The following is a 21,626-nucleotide window of genomic DNA, read 5'->3' on the forward strand; positions in this document are numbered from 1 at the left end:
TTTCCACAGTTTGACAGCCACATTCTTTCTGCTTTTAAGTATATTCTTCTTTTCCTTCATATAATTTTTGGAACTTTCATTCTCTTCAGAGGAATCAGGAAACATCGAGGCGGCTTCTTTGTTGCTGGCAAAGAGCTTGAAAATTATAAATACATGAGCCAATCAGAGCGGAGGGATAACAACAGCCAATGAGATTAGAAATAACTGCATATTCACAGTAGAGTTACGGAGACATAACCATGATTATGCAAATCAGACAACTACAGCAGAGTGCAGGGAACTGCATGACTGAGGAGGAAATCTACATCCCTGCACTCTGGCTGAGACATTTCCATATGACTAGATTAGTATTACAATCCTCATATATGACATCAGATGTGGCCTTGAATGCTGTTAGGTCACCACAATTTAAAAATTATGGTCTCATTGCAGGACCAACTAGGAAAATGGGTTTCCTTCCTCAAAGCTCACAATAAATAGTTTATTATCTATTTTTCAAAACAATATTTAAATCAGGAAATTGCTGTTGAGATTAAAAGTCAAGTTTCCAAGGGCATCCTGGGAGCACAAATGGATGAAGTAGGAACACATGTAGTTACCACAGTCAAAACAATAAATTTAATGTAAACACCTCCACATTCAGAATTCAATCTCTACATACCAAAAGGTCTCCTCCTCCCACAGCAAAGCTTATTTCATACAAAGAAAGAACTTGGTCCAGCAGATAAATGAGGAAGCACCGCATGTAAACCTCCCAAAGCAATCATAGATACTTACACATAAAATTACAGCTGGGACTTTGTGGTTGTAGCTAACAAAATATACAGAAAGGAAGAGTTTTCTTTTTTTAAGTGACTTTAGTGCAGGTTAAAGATGTATCCTTATTTGACAACTACACTGGTGGGCAGAGCCCACCAAAACAATGAAATCCGTCCTTCACCTCAGCTGCGTTGGGGGCCGTAGAGTCCAGAAATCAACAAATCATGGGGACAAAAAATGAAAACACAGGAATGCAGTTGCAGGTAAAAAATATTTGTGTGTACAGTTGTAGAAACCTCCCATCGTGCATACAGAGACCTCTGGAAAATGAAATCCTTGATCCAGAGAACAAATGGATAAACCAAAATGCAAACTTCCCCACCCTGCACTGCGTGCCTGGCCTCTGACCTGAAGAGGCAACCTCTGTATCCATGGCCAGGGCACTCCTTCCCCATCTTCTGAGATTATCAATTGGGATACACATTTTTGGGGGGGGAGAGGGGGGACGGACATGTTATATTCTAACAAAACCAAGACTCACCGTTTCACTGCAACCCAAACCACTGCATAGACAGCAAATGGTGGCCGCAGCTAAACCAAGCTGTAATTGAACGAATGACCTAAAGGTGAAAGGCTCCATATTCCATTCTCACTACTAAGTACTGCCCACTCATCACATGAAAGGCAATTTTGTTGTGCACACACAATCGTATTTGGAAAATTGAGATCCCAGTAAATTGACTCCAGACAGCAGTTGAAAGCTCCCCAAGACATTTACATGTCCAGTTGGGGCACAGAGCATAACATTTTTAACATGTCCAAATGAAAAATGCACATACTGAAAGAAAGAAAAAAGGACTCGAAATTTCCTACGTGGCTACTCTGACATGAGACATTTTCCGCCTTTTTAAAAAAACCACACACAAGCCTGCTCAAAATTTGTTACATGCTCCAGGCTCATCAGGCAATTTCTTTGTACTGCTTGATGCACCACAATACACCTTCTAGAACAATCAAGAAGGGAGAAAACTAAGAGTTGCCGGTAGACCAAGACCTGCAAGCCCATGGCAGCCCATCTTCCGTAACTAGAGGGCACAAAATTGTAGATGTAGAATCTCAGCTTTTATTAAGGAAAAAAAGTAATTTTCTAACCCTTTTTCCTCATGAAGACACTTAAAAATATAATAGCTAGGGGGAAAGCTTGTCATTCCCTAAAGATCACCAGTTATTCACAGTCCCCTCAGACCACCCAGGGCCGCCCCAAGCAGCCAAAACAAAAACAAAAAACAAAAAACAAAAAAAGCTGCGATCACGATCTGCGGCAGCAATTCGGCGGGAGGTCCTTCACTCCCAGGCGGAGTGAGGGGCCGTCCGCCGAATTGCCGCCGAATACCTGGATGTGCCGCCCCTCTCCGGAGCGGCCGCCCCAAGTACCTGCTTGAGAAGCTGGTGCCTGGAGCCGGCCCTGCCGATTCATTAATGTTGAATGTGGCAAGATCATAATGGACAACTCAGTTAATTTTGGGGGATAGAGAAGGGTTAAGGAAGAGAGTGGGACTGCAGTCTTTTCTTGGGGGGTAGGAGGCATGTTGCAACATGTTTTGCAGGCTTGGCAAAAAAAAGTGCTAAAGACCAGCCCGGGGACAGGGGATTTTGAGACAAGTGAAACAGATACCATTTGCTGGAGTCCAAGAGCTCATAACAGGCCCTAAGGTATACATATATTTAAGGAGGACATTAAAGCACATTATTTACAAGTTGTTCTGTCTCTTGGGCATGTGTATTATATGCCCAAGAAATTGGAATAGCTCTGTTATTCATACATTTCTTTAAAATGCCTGGCTGATGGGGAAAGCCTTCAAAGAAGTGGCCCTGGGCTGTCATGAAGCGTATATTTAAACACCCACAGAAAACTATTCCTATTAGAAACACACACACACACACACACCCCTTGTGAGATGTAGTCACAGTAAGTGCACAATAAGTTCAGTATCTGGACTGTTTCTAATTTAGTGGGGGATCTGAGATACTTTATGCAGTTAGACCATGTTATGGACTAATCACTGTCCATATAATTTCTTCCTCAAAAATCAAGACAAGTACAGAACAGAATTTTAAAACAAATTTTGTGCTTTAAAAAATTCAAGGCTTAAACCCAAGCAAGTAAAATAATTGTTGTTTAAAAAAATATCCACAGAACTGAGGCCTTCTTTGCCACTTTTCAGCCAGGAGCATTTTTTCCACAGCCAGGTTACAAGCCCCTGTGAGAGGCGAGAGGAGAACAATACTTGTACCATAAAGGTGAATACAAGTAAGGAGAGGTACTGGACTGTGAGGCAGAATTTGTGTGTTCTATCACTAACTCTGTCACACACTCACTGTGTGACCTTAGGCAAGTTACTTTTCAATCTCCTCTGTGAATAGAGCATAATACCATTGACTCACCTCACAGGGTCGTTGAGAGGCTAAAATTCTTCATTGTTTGTAAACCATGGGATCTTGGGATCCCTGGAAAGAAGACACTAGTGAAAGACAAGTTATTGATAAATGAATTGTAAGGATCGTGCATGTGATCAGTAAGGATTTATTTTCTCCTACTCCAAGTCAATCTTTGAGGCAATTTGGTCATTACGCTCCTTCTGAAAGGAGCTTCATAGGAGTTGATTCTGCGCAGGTGCAGGGCTCTGCCTACATGGAACAACTTGCAGTATTGAGGCCTAAAGCTGGGATAGTCAAAGAGAAGCGCAAGAGAATTAGGTGCCCAAATCCCCTCAAAGTGCCTGAGGCTCCTTTGAATGTCTCATCCTAAATTACAGAACACATTTCAGCCAGTACATTTTTTTCCCCCTATCAACTCATGAAGTCATTGTTTTCCCTTTCTCACTCTCCAGATTAATAATGTAACCAGTACTGCAGCTATCTGTAACTATACACAAGAACTAACTACATACAGCCTGGCTAAATAATTACTTGGGTGCAAGAGGTAGGATTGCTATTTATTGTACTGGGACAGTGTACATGGTACTGTATAGACTTATTTTGGTATGGTTGTACAGCACCAAGAAAAATACTCCCTGTAAGTACAAGAAGGGCATAACCACTTACGAAAAATAAGGAGTCCAAAGGCTTGGAATAAGGAAATAATGGGATGAAATAAAGGAAAAAGACTAGATATTAAAAAGAAGTGTCAACAGTGAGCTTTATTAGACAGTGGAATAAGCGCACTGGACTGAACAAAGCACTCATCTTCTGTAGGGAACAACTGTATGCTGACAAAGAGAGACAAGATTACGTCCCACATCATTTCTACCTGTAAAAAATCATGTACTTCCATTGACGGGACCAGATACCAGATTATTATCTGTAGTCAGCTGCTAAATTCAGTGTTAAGGCACCAAGTTCAAAACCACACATTGCCACATTTATTTCATAAGCAAGTCTAAAGATGGATTATTCCAAGCTGAAGCAACCCATAAGCATCATTCTTTTCCTGTACAAAGGAACCTTAAACACACCCGAAAAACAAAATCATCCTGAGGCTCAAGCAGATCCCCGTTCAGCACACAGGCTGCAAATGCGTCTCTAAACTAATCATGAAGACTGAAAAGGAAGCAGACACTTAGTTGCTGTTTGCATAGAAGCTGTTTGTAAACTGATGTCAGGCACCATACATAAGTCAACACAGTACTTAAGGTGAACGTACGCACTGAGGCGAAGGCAGGCAGGCGGTGCTGACATCTAGCACACTTTATTTACAAATGTTTTTTGAGTTCATCAAATTACCACTCAATTTCTCTGGTCTTTGAAAGCAGGTGCACTGAGGTATATTAACTACTAAACTTTACAGGCTTTTAGTGAAACAGCCATTAATGGGTGAATCAAGCATAGAGCACTGAAAGCCAGCTTGTAAGTCTAGCCAATAGAAATGCACAGTCGCATTTCACAGAAGACATAGCCACTGCATGGAAAACATCAATAAAAGCGCCTCCAGCTGAACATTTCTAGACCCTGCCAAGACAGATGCAGGCCAATGGAGGGATGTGGGAGGCAGGTAACTGGAGAAGAAAACAGGGATAGTAATTTTTTCAAAAACATGGCATATGAAGTATATAGTTCTATAAAAAAATGGGGCGGAAGGTAGCATAGTAGGAAGAAGTCAAAACTTGTTTCAGATGGCTACTCCACTGAGTTCAGAAGGTTCTTTCCCCTCTATAACATTGTCTGCCATTAAGAAAAGTAGTTTAACTTAACGCATAAAAAGGTACAATAACTCCCTTTTGCTAAATCCCCAAAGGTTTGAAGGATGGCTATGTTGTGGCTTTAAGGACTTCTCGTGTCACATGAGTGAAGCAAGCATGACAAGAGTCTCTTGGAATCACCCCTGCCTGACGAGGCATGTTCATGCAGGCTCTCCAGACAGACTAAGTAACTGGGGAAACGGTCTGGAGGAACAGAGAGAACCTTATCAACCTATTACAGGAAGCTATACTCAGGGATTATTTTTCTTCTGTTCACGGATCAAACCATCCACTTGATGAATTTGGCATTCTATTGTGTTGCTCCATTGGCTTGATAGACAAACCTCTCACAGTACTTCTCTGTACTTTAGAAAACTATTATCAGTCTACAATGCTTTTGATTTCATAATGGTAATTCAGGTGGTGGGAAGTTCAATAGAATAAGAAATGCACAAAAATTATTTTACTGAAGTCAAATCAAGAATGTTCAGATTCTTAAAACAGATCAGAGGAAATCAACCTATCTAGGGATGGGAAAGGAGGAGTTACTTCAGAAAGGACAATGAGTGCTTACAGCATAGAATTTGGTTTTATACCAGCCTCTCTTACTCTAAGTGTCCTGAAGCACTTGACAGAGGGATAAGTTAGGTACTGGCAGGATAGTGACTGGAGGCAAGCAGAGCACCATTACACATATAGCAATAGCTCACATGCAGCCTGAAGACATTACACCTATTTTACTGAGAAAAGAAATGGTGTCCATGCCACCTGCCAAGAGATATCAACTCATCTAGTAAAGGGCAATGAATATTTAACTCCCATCTAGATGGGGTTAACATCCCATCCCAAGGCCAGCACCTCAGCATAGTCCTTGGTTCAATACTAGGTATGAGCACTTTAGGTTTCATGGATAGTGAAACTCCAAATAGACTCCCCCAGCTCTTTTTGGTCTGTCTTAGTAAATTGTTTTAGTTTTCCCTTAATCAGCTATCAGCTGGCAGTATTATTTGTCAGGTGGCATCAATCAGTTTGCTGAAAACTGTAGAATACAGAGAGCACAAAAAGGGATTGCACAGACAGTGGACCAGATGAAGAGAGAGTCTGAATTAATTTTTGTTTTTAAGAATTATTGTAGATTTCTCTCTTCAGTGGGTTAATGCTGAAAGACTTAAGGAAGGTGTGTATTGTAAGGAGGAATTTGAATGAAGAGGGAGTGAATGTTTGACATGCCAGAAGTGAGAGACTGTTCTAAGGAGAAGGGGTAAGAAGAATCAACATCAATAAAAATAATAAACAAAAACAACTTAGTACTTCCATAGTACTTTACATGCCCTAAATGCTTTACAAACATGAATTAATGTTAAGCGCAAGGAAGGAAGGAGATTAATTTAACCAAATCAAATAAAGTGAATGCCACACAAAATTATGAGATCCATGAAACTAAACAGAGGAAAAGGCACATTAGATCTTTATCAATAAAAAGGACATTTATTTAATGCATCCCTTTCCTACCTACATAACTATGCAGCAGCTGCAACTACCTCTTCTGGCACTCAATGCTTTGAAAAACAATAAGTGGGGATTGTCGCAAATTAATGTATCTACTGCTCAACATTGTCCATAGCTACATACATTATGTTACTATAGGAGTCAGTGCTTAAAGAAATCAAAACAGAGAAAACCTCACTCTACAGCAGGAAGCTCTGCTTCATCCACTGAGATTACCCTGAGCCTTTCTGTGCTATTTCACACTACGCAACAAGCTATCCGTTTTTTGCTTTATTGTAGTATTGGCCTTAACTCCTCCAGGTCAGGTTAAATGGAGAATCAGGGAGAACAGCAGAAGGAATCAAGCAAATGTCTATACGGTTATTTACCAGGGGAAATGTATTCAACAAACCCCATCAGCATCTGAAGGGTTTAAAAGGCAGTTGAACCGGCTTTTCATTCCACTTTAGTAGGGATGCATCTGCCATTTGCAGTGGCGAGCATGCACACTTCCCACCCCCATATAAAACCCATGTAATTCTCAGAGTATATGCTCATTTTTAACCCCAATTTACCCCTTCCTGGCATTTATTGGTAACTCAAACATTAAAACTCAGCCTAAGCTTCCTCCCCAAGCTTGATTGTTTCTATGATTCTCTCTGAAGGACTTCTGTTTCCAGTCCATCGTTCTTCTTATCCAGAAAAATGCTACAGTACAAACCCTCCTGACTGGAGGAGACCCATTTCAAGACCTATCTCCTAGCATGACACTGCAGGAATTACACAGGACCCAATACAAGATGGCTCAGAGCAGCACTGCATCCCTAAGCAGGATATTAGAATCTGCTATCCTCCTACACAGAAAATGGATTCTTATTCCATAAGTTATAAAAGTTGACAATGATTACCCATTCTAACTTTGGTCTCAGAATTCCTATCAGAGGTTGTGCTTTCTTTCCTGGTACACACCTACTACTACTGAAAGCATCAATAAGAACAATAAGACCAGAGAGACTAAGGTTCTTAATATCTGCTTTAAAAAAACGGTTACTCACCTTCTCGTAACTGTTGTTACGAGAAGGTGAGCAACTGTTTTTTCTTCTTTGAGTGCTTGCTCATATCGCTTCCAATTAGGTGACTCCCAAGCCTTACCTAGGAGGTGAGGGCGGAGTTTATGGAATCGCTGATTGAAGCGCAGCCCTGCCAAACACTGCATCATCCCTGGCGTGCTGGGTGATGGTGTAATGTGAAGTGAAGGTGTGGACCGAAGACCACGCAGCCGCTCTGCACATCTCCTGGATTGGTACCTGGGCCAGAAAGGCTGCTGAAGATGCCTGAGCTCTGGTGGAGCGTGCAGTCAGAGCAGGGGCAGGGACCTTAGCGAGATCATAACAAACCCGGATACAGGATGTGATCCACGACAATATCCTTTGCGTGGTGACAGGGAGGCCTTTCAGCCTGTCCGCCACAGCAACAAACAGCTGGTTCAACTTATGGAATGGCTTAGTTCGTTCAATATAAAAACCCAATGCATGCCACACATCTAGGGAATGGAGCCTCTGCTCGCGGCTACTGGCATGGGGTTTCGGGAAAAAGACCGGAAGAAATGTGTCTTGACTGGCGTGGAAACCTGGCGACCGTCTTGCCCTTGTCCATAAGAGCCAACAATTCTGGTTTAGAATCCAGTGGGACAAGGTCTAAGAATTTGGACATTGCGTCTCAAGACTTGAAGTTATATTGGCTAAGAATCGCCTGCTGGTTTGCAATCCAAAGCTGGGGCCCTCCGGTGGAGTATATCTTCCTCCCAAAGAGGTCCAGCTTCATTGCATCCTTAGCTCGAGGGATAGGTCCTTGTTTCCCTTGCCTTTCCCTCCCATTAACAGCCACCATTACCAATGACTCCGGCGGGGGATGGGTAAACAAGTATTCATAGCCCTTGGAGGGTACAAAGTACTTTCTCTCGACTCCCTTAGCTGTAGGACCCAGAGAGGATGGTGTTTGCCACAAGGTTTTTGTGTTCTCCTGAATGATCTTTATCATGGGAAGGGCCATTTTGGTGGATCCTGCTGGGGATAAAATGTCTACCATTGGATCTAACACCTCGGTGACTTCCTCCATTTGTACCCAGAGGTTCTGAGCGACGTGCCTCAGAAGTTCACTGTGGACTCTGCTGTTGGGAACAGGAGGCCCTAAGGATGTCTCTGCCACCGCCTCATCTGGAGATGATGAGGAGGAGGAGCCTGGAATATAGGAGGGGCCCTCCTGCCCATCCGGCTCCTCAAAACGCTGCGGCTCTGCCCCCAAGTCGGAGTCCGCTTCAGTGCCGGCCCCGGCACCAGTCGCGGTGGCAGCCACGGTACCATCCGTGGTAGTAAGTGTAGCCACGGTGCTGGGTACGATGCCGGGTCTGTTGTCGGTGCTGGGCGTAGTACCAATCATGGCACTGGCAGTGGTAGCGGTGGCTGATGCCTGGGAGAAATCCCTGGCCCTAGATGCAGTTGGATGCGACGGAAAAGGAGAGTACTGAGGTGGAACCCTGGGACTGGTCCTAAGCCCACGGGTTCCAGAAGGGCCACTGGGCTGGCATCTGAGCTGGTACCTGCCACTGTGGTGGCCATGGTACCAGGGGAAAGGTTTGGGTCATCTCCGCTGACTGGGAGTGTCGGCAGCTATGATGTTGGCTTCTCCGGGACACACGAGTCAGTGTCGGATGAGTCTGCGTGCCAGGACCATGGCGGCACTGTGCCCATCGGTACCGGGCAATGTAGATCATTGCCAAGTCATAGCCTGCTTGCCCCTGGACTTCACCGGTGGCCTCTGAGTCGTTGGAGGACTCGGAACTGGTGCCGTGACACCATGGTCAAGGGAGTGTGGGCCTGTCAATGTTATCAGGTCCTGCGCCACCTCATAAGTCTCGGGTGTGAAAGGGTCCTCCACCTGGGTCTCTTCCGGTGGCACCAGATTCAACGGTCCCTCCTGTGGGCCCAGAGACAACGGTGCCAGCCGTTGAGCTGGAGGGGAGGTCCTGTCTTGCATCTGTCTCCCTCCCTTGGGTTCACGTTCCCATGCGCGGGAAGGGGAGCGCCCTCTATCAGTCTTGCTGTGCTTCTTCTTTGGGACAGGAGACCATGAGCAGTGCCGAGATTGGCCCCGCGCCATGCTCAGCGTCGGGGAGTGCTGGTAGTCTCTGACCCCAGAGTCCTTCCTCAGCACCTCCCGGACTGAAGCTGGTGTTGCATCCATGAGACTTGACTCAGATTGAGGAGCGGAGAGCTGCTTCCATTAGCAGCAACTTTAGTCTGTGATCCCTCTCCTCCTTTGTGCGGGGGCGAAAGTTCCTACAGATCTTGCACCTGTCTGCTTGATGGGACTCCCCCAAGCACTTTAGACAAGCCGAGCGCAGGTCGCCCTTTGGCATAGGCTTCTGGCAAACTCCACACAGATTAAACCCCTGGGGTCCAAGGCATGCCCTGGGCCCAGGACAGGGAAGGAAACCCCACCCCCCGCCCCCAAGTCCAGAGGTCAGTCTAACTAAAACAATTTTTAAACTGTCTTTAACTCGTATGTTCCGACGACCACCACTGATGGTAAGAAGGAACTGGAGAGGCGGTGGGTCAGCAGGGCCCTATATGCGGCGCCATGAAGGCGCGACTCCAGGGGGCTCCAGAGCCGACCCGACGGGTGCTGCTAGGAGAAAAACCTTCTGGCGAACTGTGCACGCAGCGCGCACTCACCTAACTGGAATAGATATGAGCAAGCACTCGAAGAAGAACTAGATGTACCCGAGACTTCACCCAAGTTAGCATAAAGGCCAAAGAAAAGAATTTTTAACATTTCTGTAGCTGTACTGCTTCAAAGCACTGGGCAAATACACTAATCCTCACAGCACCCCCAGGGAGGCAATTATCTACCTATGAGTTATTCTTATTTTATAGATTCAAAACCTGAGGCAGAGAGGTGAAATGATGTGCCCACATTCAAAGAGAGGAAACTACTATTAGAAATCAGGACTTCCTTGCTTCCAGTCCTGTGCTCACACAACTAGATCACACTGCCTCTCTGAAGGTCACAAATTAGAGGGATAATTAATATATTTACCCAGTTTAGACCTTCAAATTAAGATCTTCAGCAAAGTAACATCTTCAGTGCTGCATCCAACAGAACTACTGAGTTCAGTTCTGGTCACCCTATGTGATAAATGAAAGGGGTGGGGAGGTAGCTCCCTTTTGTGGGCACCCAGCCAACCAGTTAGCTATAAAACCCTTGTTAATAGCTATTCTCTACTTGCTTTACCTGTAAAGGGTAGGGAGTGGGCACCTGAACAAAAGAGCCAATATGAAGGCTAGAACTTTTGAAAATTGGGAAAAAACTTCCCCTTTGTCTGGCTCTGTTGTTCTCCCAGAGAGCAGAGACAGGGCTGAAAGCTATGCTATAAAAGCTTGGGCTAGGTATGCAAATCATCAGATCATACCTTGAAACTACTCATTTGAAACCCCAGATATACAAGTAGATCAGAAAATGCCTAGGAAGATGTGATTAGGTTTATCTCTTATTTTTTACGGGCTTGTGGATTCCTCTGTGCTAACTCCAGGTGCTTTTGTTTCGCTTGTAACCTTTAAGCTGGACCTCAAGAAGCTATCTTGATGCTTAATCCTTGTAATTGTATTTTTAAAAAACTTGCAAAAAGCTTAAGTTCCAAATGCATTTTCTTTCTTTTGTTTTTAATAAAATTTACCTTTAAGAACAGGATTGGATTTTTGGTTTCTGTAAAGGGAAATCATGTCTTACTAATCTATTAGAGTTCTTTGAAGGGGTCAACAAACATGTGGACAAGGGGGATCCAGTGGACATAGTGTACCTAGATTTCCAGAAAGCCTTTGACAAGGTCCCTCACCAAAGGCTCTTACTTAAATTAAGTTGTCATGGGATAAGAGTGAAGATCCTTTCATGGATTGAGAACTGGTTAAAAAGACAGGGAACAAAGAGTAGGAAGAAATGGTGTTCCCCAAGGGTAGGTCCTAGGACCATTCCTATTCAACTTATTCATAAATGATCTGGAGAAAGGGGTAAACAGTGAGGTGGCAAAGTTTGCAGATGATACTAAACTGCTCAAGATAGTTAAGACCAAAGCAGACTGTGAAGAACTTCAAAAAGATCTCACAAAACTAAGTGACAGGGCAACAAAATGGCAAATGAAATTTAATGTGGATAAATGTAAAGTAATGCATATTGGAAAAAATAACCCCAACTATACATACAATATGATGGGGGGCTAATTTAGCTACAACTAAACAGGAAAGATCTTGGAGTCATTGTGGATAATTCTCTGAAGACGTCCACGCAGTGTGCAGCAGCAGTTAAAAAAGCAAACAGGATGTTAGGAATCATTAAAAAAAAGGGATAGAGAATAAGACGGAGAATATCTTATTGCCCTTCTATAAATCCATGGTACGCCCACATCTTGAATACTGCGTACAGATGTGGTCTCCTCATCTCAAAAAAGATATACTGGCATTAGAAAAGGTTCAGAGAAGGGCAACTAAAATGATTAGGGGTTTGGAACAGTTCCCATATGAGGAGAGATTAAAGAGGCTAGGACTTTTCAGTTTGGAAAAGAGGAGACTAAGGGAGGATATGGTAGAGGTATAGAAAATCATCAGCGGTGTGGAGAAAGTGAATAAGGAAAAGTTATTTACTTGTTCCCATAATATAAGAACTAGGGGCCACCAAATTAAATTAATGGGCAGCAGGTCTAAAACAAATAAAAGGAAGTCCTTCTTCACACAATGCACAGTCAACCTATGGAACTCCTTGCCTGAGGAGGTTGTGAAGGCTAGGACTATAACAGGGTTTAAAAGAGAACTAGATAAATTCATGGAGGTTAAGTCCATTAATGGCTATTAGCCAGGATGGATAAGGAATGGTGTCCCTAGCCTCTGTCAGAGGGTGGAGATGGATGGCAGGAGAGAGATCACTTGATCATTATCTGTTAGGTTCACTACCTCTGGGACACCTGGCATTGGCCACTGTTGGTAGACAGGATACTGGGCTGGATGGACCTTTGGTCTGACCCAGTATGGGCGGTTTTACGTTCCTTATTTTTGTGTCCCTAAGAGGTTTGTGCATATGTTGTTTATTTAGCTGGTGGCAACAGCTGATCTCCTTTGTTTTCTTTCTAAGCCCTTTCCTGGGGCGTGCGTGCGTAAGGGCTTGAGGGTACCCCACAGGAAGGAATTCCCAAGTACGCCTTCCTGGTCTCTCAAAGGGGTTTTTGCACCTGGGTGGTGGCAGCATCTACACATCCAATGTCAGAGAAAAGCTGTAACCTTGGGAGTTTGATACAAGCCTGGAGTGGCCAGTATTAATTTTTAGAATCCTTGCGGGCCCCCACCTTCTGCACTCAAAGTGCCAAAATGGGCAAATCAGCCTTGACACACTGTCTTAAAAGGTACAACAGGAGAGAGGGTTCGGAGACAGGCAACAAAAATCAGAGGCCTGGAAAAACTTTCATAGGAGGAGAGGATGAAAAGGTAGGGATTGTTTAGTTTAGTAGAGAGAGATGTAGGAGGGGACTTGACAGAAGTATAAAAAGATCATGAATGGCAGAGAAGGTAAATTGGGCACGCTCATTAACCCTATTATATAATACAAGAGCAAGGGGACAGTCAAGGAAATTAAAAGGAAACATTTAAAGTAGATAAAAGGAAACACTGCAGAATGCATGGGTAACCTGTGGAACCCACTGCCACAATATATCATTGAGGCCAAGAACTCAGGAGGATTCAAAAAATGAATTACATGTTTATATGAATAATGGGAATATCCACAGGCTCATTCGATGGTATAAAACTTTTTTAAGGGATATAAACCCTCATACTTCAGGGCATATGTCAGCCTCTAACTGATAGCAGTTAGGAAGACACTTCCCCTATGGGCAAGTTATTCCATAATTATGCACAACATGGGGGGTGGGGGAAGGTTGGTAAATTTCTCCTGTTGAAACATCTGAAATTGGCCACTGGACCAAATAAAGCACTGGTCTGATCCAGATGGCAATTCTGCCATTCCTATAAAATACGCTTCTCCAGTGTGGTGTGATTATCCTGATGTCCTATGAAGTGAATGGTTGGTTACTCAGTGTTGAAAACTTCAGATGGAAAACTAGGTCTGTTCCTGCAGCCAGCAAAGGGGTTAAAAACATCCCTCAAAAATAGATAAATACAAAAGTCTGCTGCTTTCGCATTCTGTTACCACATGCAAGTGGGGACCGAGCCAAACCCATGCTTCAGTTAAGCAAAGTACAGGCAGGGAATTCCTGACAGCTTGTTCTTTCCAAGTATGATTTTGGGTTCTTTAGCTCTATATTGAATCATCACCTCCCCTTCGCCCCCAACTAGCCACCCCCAAACAATCTAGCTTTGGCAATCCAAATGTCCTTCCGTGACATTCTGAAACATTGGAGAAGGAAAACAACAGCTGTTCCGATGCTCCCCCCTAACTCGTCTCCCACCAAACCTCTTAAAAAAAAGAAAGGTTCAATTGGAAGATTCTAAAACAGTGACTATAGAAGTAGTCAAGGTCTGTGTGTATTCAGCGAGTGAAAGTGGAATTATATAAAAGCAACAGCTAATAAAAAAAGATTGTTCTGTGCTGTGTTTTCCATCTTTCCAACCATTATTAGAATAAAATTATCCACAGAGAAGATCGAAAACCTTTTTCAAAACTAATACAATTAAGCTTTATTACACTATTTCGAGTACATTTCTCTCATCTCCCGACCCAGCTCCCACACCTCCTGCTCCAATCTAGACTAACGGTTGGAGACTTTCTTCTATTTTGTTACCAATAAAACGTTCATGTTTAAGGGTCAAAATTATCTACTGTTTTGAGCTAGGAAACAAAGTCTGCCCTTATTACCTACTCACTATTGTGCAAAGAAGAACTAAAGAAGGAAAATATCTATGCATCAGCAATCTGAATGGAGCTAAAGGTCTTCCATCTGATCTCAAACCAAGTGAAACTCCTGTAGCCAAAGCATCAGTCACCTTGTATTTAAAAGGTTAGGCCTACATAGGACTGCAAAGGGAACCACAGAATATAAAAAGGCTTAAGGAGAGGGCAAGGCAGGGCTGGTCACAACTTCTCTTCAGCCCACAAGTCTGTAAAAAGGACAGACACACACACACAAATACTCCTAGTAGTTTCCACTTTGGGAAACCAGATCTGGAGGGAAAAAATATAAGAGAGACACAACATGAGGCCAAGAAATTACAAAATTCCCTTTACATATAAATAAATGGATGACTGTGATAGTTAGAGTGATAGCAGGTGGATTGTTTGTCAGTGGAATCTCAATCTTCATTATCCATAAACTGAATTAAACCCTGAATTTATTGCGGCATTAAGTGGTAGTTTTAGTAGTTTATTTTTTAAATTAATTATACAGATAAAAGTGTTGCCACAATGTGCAACGTGAAACTGCTCCTGGATATGTTTCATATTAATGGCATTAAAAAGTACTGTATGGAACAAACATGCACTAGCAGGGGGAGGGAAAAGGAAACTAGATATGCTAATAGGGTCTTCCCATTTGTACAATGTAATTTTCCAGTGAAAATGGGCCACTGTCACACTGCACGTTCGTAGAAAAGCAGATGCACAAATTCCACTGTCTCTTTGGGATCCACCTTCTTCCTCACTGCATTTTTCTCAGGCATACAACATCACTAGAAGTCAGAGCTGTGAAACCTCTCTGACACAAGGTCTAATTGCTTCCAATTGTAGAATATTATTCTTTACGTTTATTAAAAAATAAATACTACTACTAACATTATTTCATTTTGTCAGGAAGAGAAAAACACTTTAGTTCATAAGGAACAGTGTGGCTGCTCCGATTTTTATTACATCAATTTTTAAAAACTCATCATGGTAAACAATTAAACAGAAGCAAATCCCACGTTTAGAGGAGAGATTCAAATCCCTAAATGGATTTTCAAAGGTCATTTCAGGCTTAAAAGATGCCTGACAGTGTCTCTTTAAATCACATTCATTTCAAAGGCTTATCCAGCACAAGACTGACAGTGCATTGCAGCAACACACTTTGATCTGTTGGGCTCCTCTGAGAAAAATTAATAATACAACTTTAATTCATATGTATAGCAAGATTTGAGATTATTTTTATTTTTTTGGCCACGGATTTTTAACAAAAGGAATGAAAACAAGACAACTTTGTTTCAACTAAAGCCTGTGGTGAGAGAGAAAAATAAAAACCTGAATTATTATAAAATAGTTTTTAAAAAATCATCCAATTAAAAACCAATTATCTTTCAAATGTGAGTTGTTTAAAGGTTCTGTTTGTGGAGTGGTTTGATTTAACTGCATAAGGTGGATGTGGAGGATAAATAATGGGGACTGACAGTTCCAGGTTTCAGCACAATGCTTCTTGTTTCTCTTCTCTGCTGATCCACTCGGATCCATGTCTGATCCCATTAGCATTCAGCCACTGCAAATGAAAGACAACATAGCCTTACCTTCCTCTCAATACGGGCCAACTGCTCCTTACAGAAGGTGTCTCGCCGTTTCAACTCCGCCTCCTTGCACTGGAGCTCCCGTGCCTAGGAGGAAAAGCAAACAGCCTATCAACAGAACAGGATGGTGAAGAGGAGAGCTAGAGGGACAAGAATAGCAGGACAAGATGAGGACTGAAAGGAGTCCAGAAACCCCACATCACCCAGGACTGGTGTAGAGAGGCTCATACCAGGTCTCTCCAAATAGAATTCAGTCAGTCAGACCTTCACCACATTAAACATACACTTGCTTAAATCAGGATTGCTCTCAAAGTTCTAAAGGGCTGTCACCATCACACTTCCATTCTCTACCTGACATGTATTCCTTATTCCCATTAAAAGAATGGCAATATAAGTCATTTAAGATGCATAATCATAGAAGTGACCCATATGGCTAATGTAGGACTTTCCCCCCTGCCTTTTCCAGAGTTCCATCTAGTCTAGAGCCAAATCTCTCATATAAAAGGACTTCTACCACTTCCCTTAGGTATCTATTCCACAAGATGCTTTAAAATACAAAACAAAAACCCACCTTCAAGCTCCTACCACTTGGGGTTTAAGAGAAGTCATGCAAGAGCCAACTCATTCTTAAGATCTTGAGGGTAACCCTGAATATTCAAACCATATTATAGAGTAATATTAATACCCCCCCACACTTAATCGCCCATGCATTTGCTTTTATATTTAGCGCTTAAATAAGGTGGCAAGGCAGCCCCCAGTTTCTTTCCATCCCGTATCTATTCTCCCCTCCCCCCCCCTCCCCCGAGTATACATGCCCCCCAACCTTTGTTTTAGGTTTTACCCGACACCCTTTTTTTAAAAATAGGATGTTTTGCTTCTTTGTAATAAAGCACAAGGTTACAGTGTGTTTGACCCTTCAAACAGCAAGTCAGGCATCCGAACACAAGCTTAAAGTATAACTTAGTCATCAGTCAGAAAAAACAGGACAAGAAAAATATTATAGGAACGTAGCTTCCCCATTCAGAAAACAGTTTTGTACAGTTAGGAGTTCACTGCACTCTCACCCCTATGTTGAAGAGGCATTGAGATAACAAGGCATTGATGGAATTGAACTGATATTTCTTATTAACAGCTTAAAATAAAAATCATTAAATATTAAAATTGCAGTGGAGGAGGGGAGAACGATGGAAATTGTGCCTCCAAAAGTCTGCATGACAATCTAACTCGGACCTTTCAAAGGCAAAATTATTAGACCGTTTCATACGAATGCAAACACTGCTAATCCATACACAGATCCCAGCAGCATCGTTCTTAACTTTTAATGATGCCCGATTCAATTGCAGAGGATGCTGGTCCGATATGATTAAGCAGCCTGGACAGGAATGTCCCCTGTGGGCTCAGACCTGTCATTTTACAGCCAGCAGTCATTGTTAATGAGAAAAATTACATGTGAAAGCGAGTTGCTGCGTGTTTCCTTCCCTTTGCTCTCCTGATGACGGATGCGCTGTGGTATAATGAGGGGAACTTTTAAGTTAGGGAGGGATGGGGGGCAGATAAAGATGCTGGTAAAGAAGCAAGTAGGAGGCTTTTTTGTTACATGCATCATCTTTACAGGGATGATAAAGGTCACTTCTTTGAAGTGGTAACCAGATTTGAACCTTTCTGGGTTCCCACATTTGCTTTCCCTGCCATTCAGGGCCAGAATAAGGCATACATACCATAGGCCCATGCCTAAAGCCCCAGCTCCATGAGTCATGTGGTTAAAGAAGAATTTCAGCTTCCATGTTAAAAAAAGTTTCTATCCCTAATGGTGGCAAAGAAAAGCTTAAATGTCAATCAGGCGTAATCAAATCCCCGATTCTGCAGATGGCCTGGAAAAGACAATTACCTTTCATAACTGTTCTTCGAGATGTGTTGCTCATGTCCATTCCATTGTAGTTGTGTGTGCTCACCACATGCACTGGTGCTGGAAGTTTTTCCCTCAACGGTATCCATAGAGGACTGGCTCTGGAACCCTCTGGAGTGGCGCGCATATGCACTAGTATAAGGAGCGCCGCTAGCTTCCCCCTCCCTCAGTTCCTTCTTGCTGGAACTCCCACAGAGGGGAAGGAGGGTGGGTCATGGAATAGACATGAGCAACACATCTCCAAGAACAACAGTTACGAAAGATAACCATCTTTTCTTCGAGTGCTTGCTCATGTCCATTCCATTGTAGGTGACTTCCAAGCAGTGGGAGGCAGGTAGGAGTTCATGGACATGTCGATTGCAACACAGCTCTGCCAAATCCAGCGTCATCTCTGGCTTGCTGGGTGATGGCATAATGCGTTGTGAACGTGGGTACTGAAGACCACATTGTGACCCTGTATGTCCTGGATAGGGACATGTGCCAGGAAGGCAGCCAAAAACGCCTGAGCCCTAGTTGAGTAAGCCTTCACTATCGGTGAAGACACAGCCTGCGCCAGCTTGTAACAAGTACGGATGCAGGTGGTGATCCAACTCGAAATTCTCTGAGAGGACACCGGAAGGCCCTTCATCCTGTTTGCTATTGTGATAAAGAGCTGGATCGATCTGCAAAAGAGCTTGGTATGCTCCAGGTAGAAAGCCAGGGCACACCTGACAGCTAGAGTGTGCAGCCGCCTCTCCTCCATTGGTCATGTGAGGCTTTGGACAGAACACTGTGAGGAAGATATTCTGGTTGACATGGAAGTGTGACACCACCTTTGGCAGGAAGGCAGGATGGGGCCTTGGCCTTGTAGAATACCGTGTATGGGGGCTCCGAAGTGAGGGCTTTAATCTTGGCGACTAATCTCACCGAGGTAATAGCTACAAGGAATGCAACCTTCCACGGCAAGTGGGAAAGGGAACAAGAAGCCATATGCTCAATGGGCAGACCCACGAGCCTGGAGAGGACTAGTTTGACGTCCCATTGGGGAACCAGGTCCCAGATCGGCAGAAAGAGTCTTTCAAGGCCTTTCAGGAACCTGAGATTGAACGCATGTGAGAATGCCCATCTACCCTGGATGTGAGACTGGCAGGCCGGTATGGCTGCCTGGTGCACCTTGATCAAAGAGAAGGCGAGACCTTGGTGCTTTAAGTGAAGCAGGTAACCTAGGATGGACTGCAGAGACAACTGGGTTGGGGAAGATATTCTGCTCCGACGCCCAGCAGGAGGGCTTTCTGCTCTCCAAGGAACCTGCTGCACCTGACTACAGCAGGCTTGTTCTTCTGGATTCAGCCACACAGCATCCAAGCTGTGAGGTTCAGGTGCAGGAATCGATCCTGCGAGAATAGGTCCGGGCGGCTGGGAAGTGGCGACAAGGTTGCTACGGCCAGGTCCATGAGCATGCCGAACCAATGCTAGGACGATCAGAATGACCTGTGCCTTGTCCTCTTGATTTTCGAGAGGACTTTGCTGATGAGTGGAATTGACGGGAATGCGTACATCAGGTCCCCTGACAAAGACGGAGAAAGGGATCGGATAGTGAGACTCTGCCAAGGCCTTGGAGAGACCAAAACTGATGACACTTTCTGTTCTGTCTGGTGGCGAGCAGGTCCACTCGGGGAGCTCCCTACTTCTGGGAGAGCATTCTGATGACCTCCAAGTGAAGGGACCACTTGTGGTAAGAGAGGAAGGACCTGCTGAGGCGATCCACCAACGTGTTCCGGACGCTGGGGAGGTGCGAGGGGTCCAGGTGGATTGCATGCTGAAGGCAAAAGTCCCACAGACAGAGGGGCCTCCTGGCACAGAGCCAGAAGAGCAGTGCCGCAGCCATGGAGACCGCTGGAAGGGTCCCAAGGCAGGTTTACCCCTCGAACGGGGCACCTCAGTGCCCGGCGTGGGTGGCACCAGAAGGGACAGAATGTCCTTAGTCGCCTGAAAGTCAGTACCTCCACATGCCGAGTGCCTCTTCCACTTCCCAGGGTGGTGGGCGGGCCTTGAAGTGGGCTCAACAGCACAGCGGGAGTCAGAATCTGGCCACTGTCCGGAGGGGAAGAGCTGCCCCACATGGGTCTTTGCTCTCCTCCAGCTCTCTCCTTCCCTTTATGGGATGTAGGAGAATGCCCCTTTGCTTTTTAGCCAGTAAGGGGATGGGAATCAGCACCAGTCGGAGGTCGGTGCCAGCGGCGCACTCTGCACCGATGCCATAGTGCTTGGAGCAGAGTCCGATCTCATTAGCTCCAAGGCCAGTACAAGGGCCAACTCCATAAGGAGCACTTGGAGACGAATATCCCACTCCTTCTTGGTCCGCGGCCTGAAGCTCTTGCAAATGTGACACTTGTCACTCATGTGGGTTTCCCCTAAACACTTCAAGCAGCTTCTATGGGGGATCACTGACTGGCAGAGGTTTTTTACAACAGTCACAAGGTTTCAAGCCAGGGGACCAGGGCATGGCCCGTCCCTAGGCTGAGTCCCATATGGGACTAACTAACTACTTCTAACTTAAAACTAAGGGAACTATTAACTATACAAACTTTAAACAACTGCCATATATACCCGTTCATAAGCCAAATATTTTTGGTAAAAAAGTGATGCATCAAAGAGCGGGGGTCGGCTTATAAACGGGTCTACTCCAAAATTTGAAGATTTTAAACTCTACGGAATCATTGAATTGAATATCTAATACATTTATCTAATATGTTTTGTTTACCTGGAGCGTCTGCAGGCATGGAGCCCCACAGCTCCCTGTGGCCACGGTTCGCCGCTCCCATTGGCTGGGAACGGCAAACCGCGGCCACTGGGAGCTGAGGGGCTCTGTGCCTGTGAACGCTCCAGGTAAACAAAACGTCCAGGCCAGCTAGAGGCTTACACTAATGGGCCAGGAGCCAAAGTTTGCCAACCCCTGAAATATAGCTCAGTGGTTTGAGCATTGGCCTGCTAAACCCAGGGTTGTGAGTTCAATCCTTGAGGGGGCCACTGAGGGGTCAGGGGCAAAAATCCGTCCTGCTTTGAGCAGGGGGTTGGACTAGATGACCTCCTGATGTCCCTTCCAACCCTGATATTCTATGATTCTATAGGGTCAGCTTATGAAAGGGTCATACAATTTTTGCTATTTTTACCTAACCATCTTTGGGGGGGGGGGGGGTGTCATCTTATAAATGAATGGGCTAATGAACAAGCATATATGGTAATTCACTACTAGACACAGTAGAGATAAGAAAATTTGCTGGAGCAACAAGACATCCCAGCTCCATCACTGGCAGTAAGAAGGAACTCAGGGGGGAGGGGAGCCGGCAGCACCCCTTATACCGGCACATACACATGCCACTCCAGAGGCCACCAGAGCCAGTCCCCTATGGATACCACTAAGGGAAAAACTTCCGGCATCGGTGCAATGTGGCGAGCACACACACTTACAATGGAATGGACACGAGTAAGCACTCAAAGAACAACAATAGTTTTGAGGTGAACTGCCCCATGCATCTCAGAAGGGTGTTAATAGCAAGGAACCATGCTCTGGGGGCCTCACCAACACTACCCGAACAGAGAAGACTGTGTGTTTTAAAACCAGAGGAAAAAAGTGCAGTAGGTGCAGCAACCTACTCAAGTAGATACTGCAGCTGCCGGATAAGTATTGGGAGGACTCCTGCTACAATGGGTCTATCCTAAGCCAAT

The 21,626-nt window shown here is 44.4% G+C and overlaps 1 protein-coding gene across 15 annotated transcripts in view; it reads right to left on the reverse strand.

Moving 5' to 3' along the window:
* CHCHD6 (coiled-coil-helix-coiled-coil-helix domain containing 6) overlaps window positions 1-21,626 on the reverse strand; it is a 169,327-nt gene that overhangs the window by 90,531 nt on the left and 57,170 nt on the right. For 12 of the 15 annotated variants that reach the window (XM_005288409.4, XM_024104986.3, XM_024104985.3 and 9 more), the window contains one exon: window positions 16,016-16,099. The exons of the other annotated variants lie outside the window; for them this stretch is intronic. In XM_005288409.4, coding sequence (XP_005288466.2) covers window positions 16,016-16,099 — 84 coding nt within the window. The remainder of the gene's footprint in view (window positions 1-16,015; window positions 16,100-21,626) is intronic. 15 annotated transcript variants of the gene reach the window in all.

This window comes from Chrysemys picta, chromosome 7 (assembly GCF_011386835.1).
Source record: "Chrysemys picta bellii isolate R12L10 chromosome 7, ASM1138683v2, whole genome shotgun sequence".
NCBI lineage: Eukaryota > Metazoa > Chordata > Testudines > Emydidae > Chrysemys > Chrysemys picta.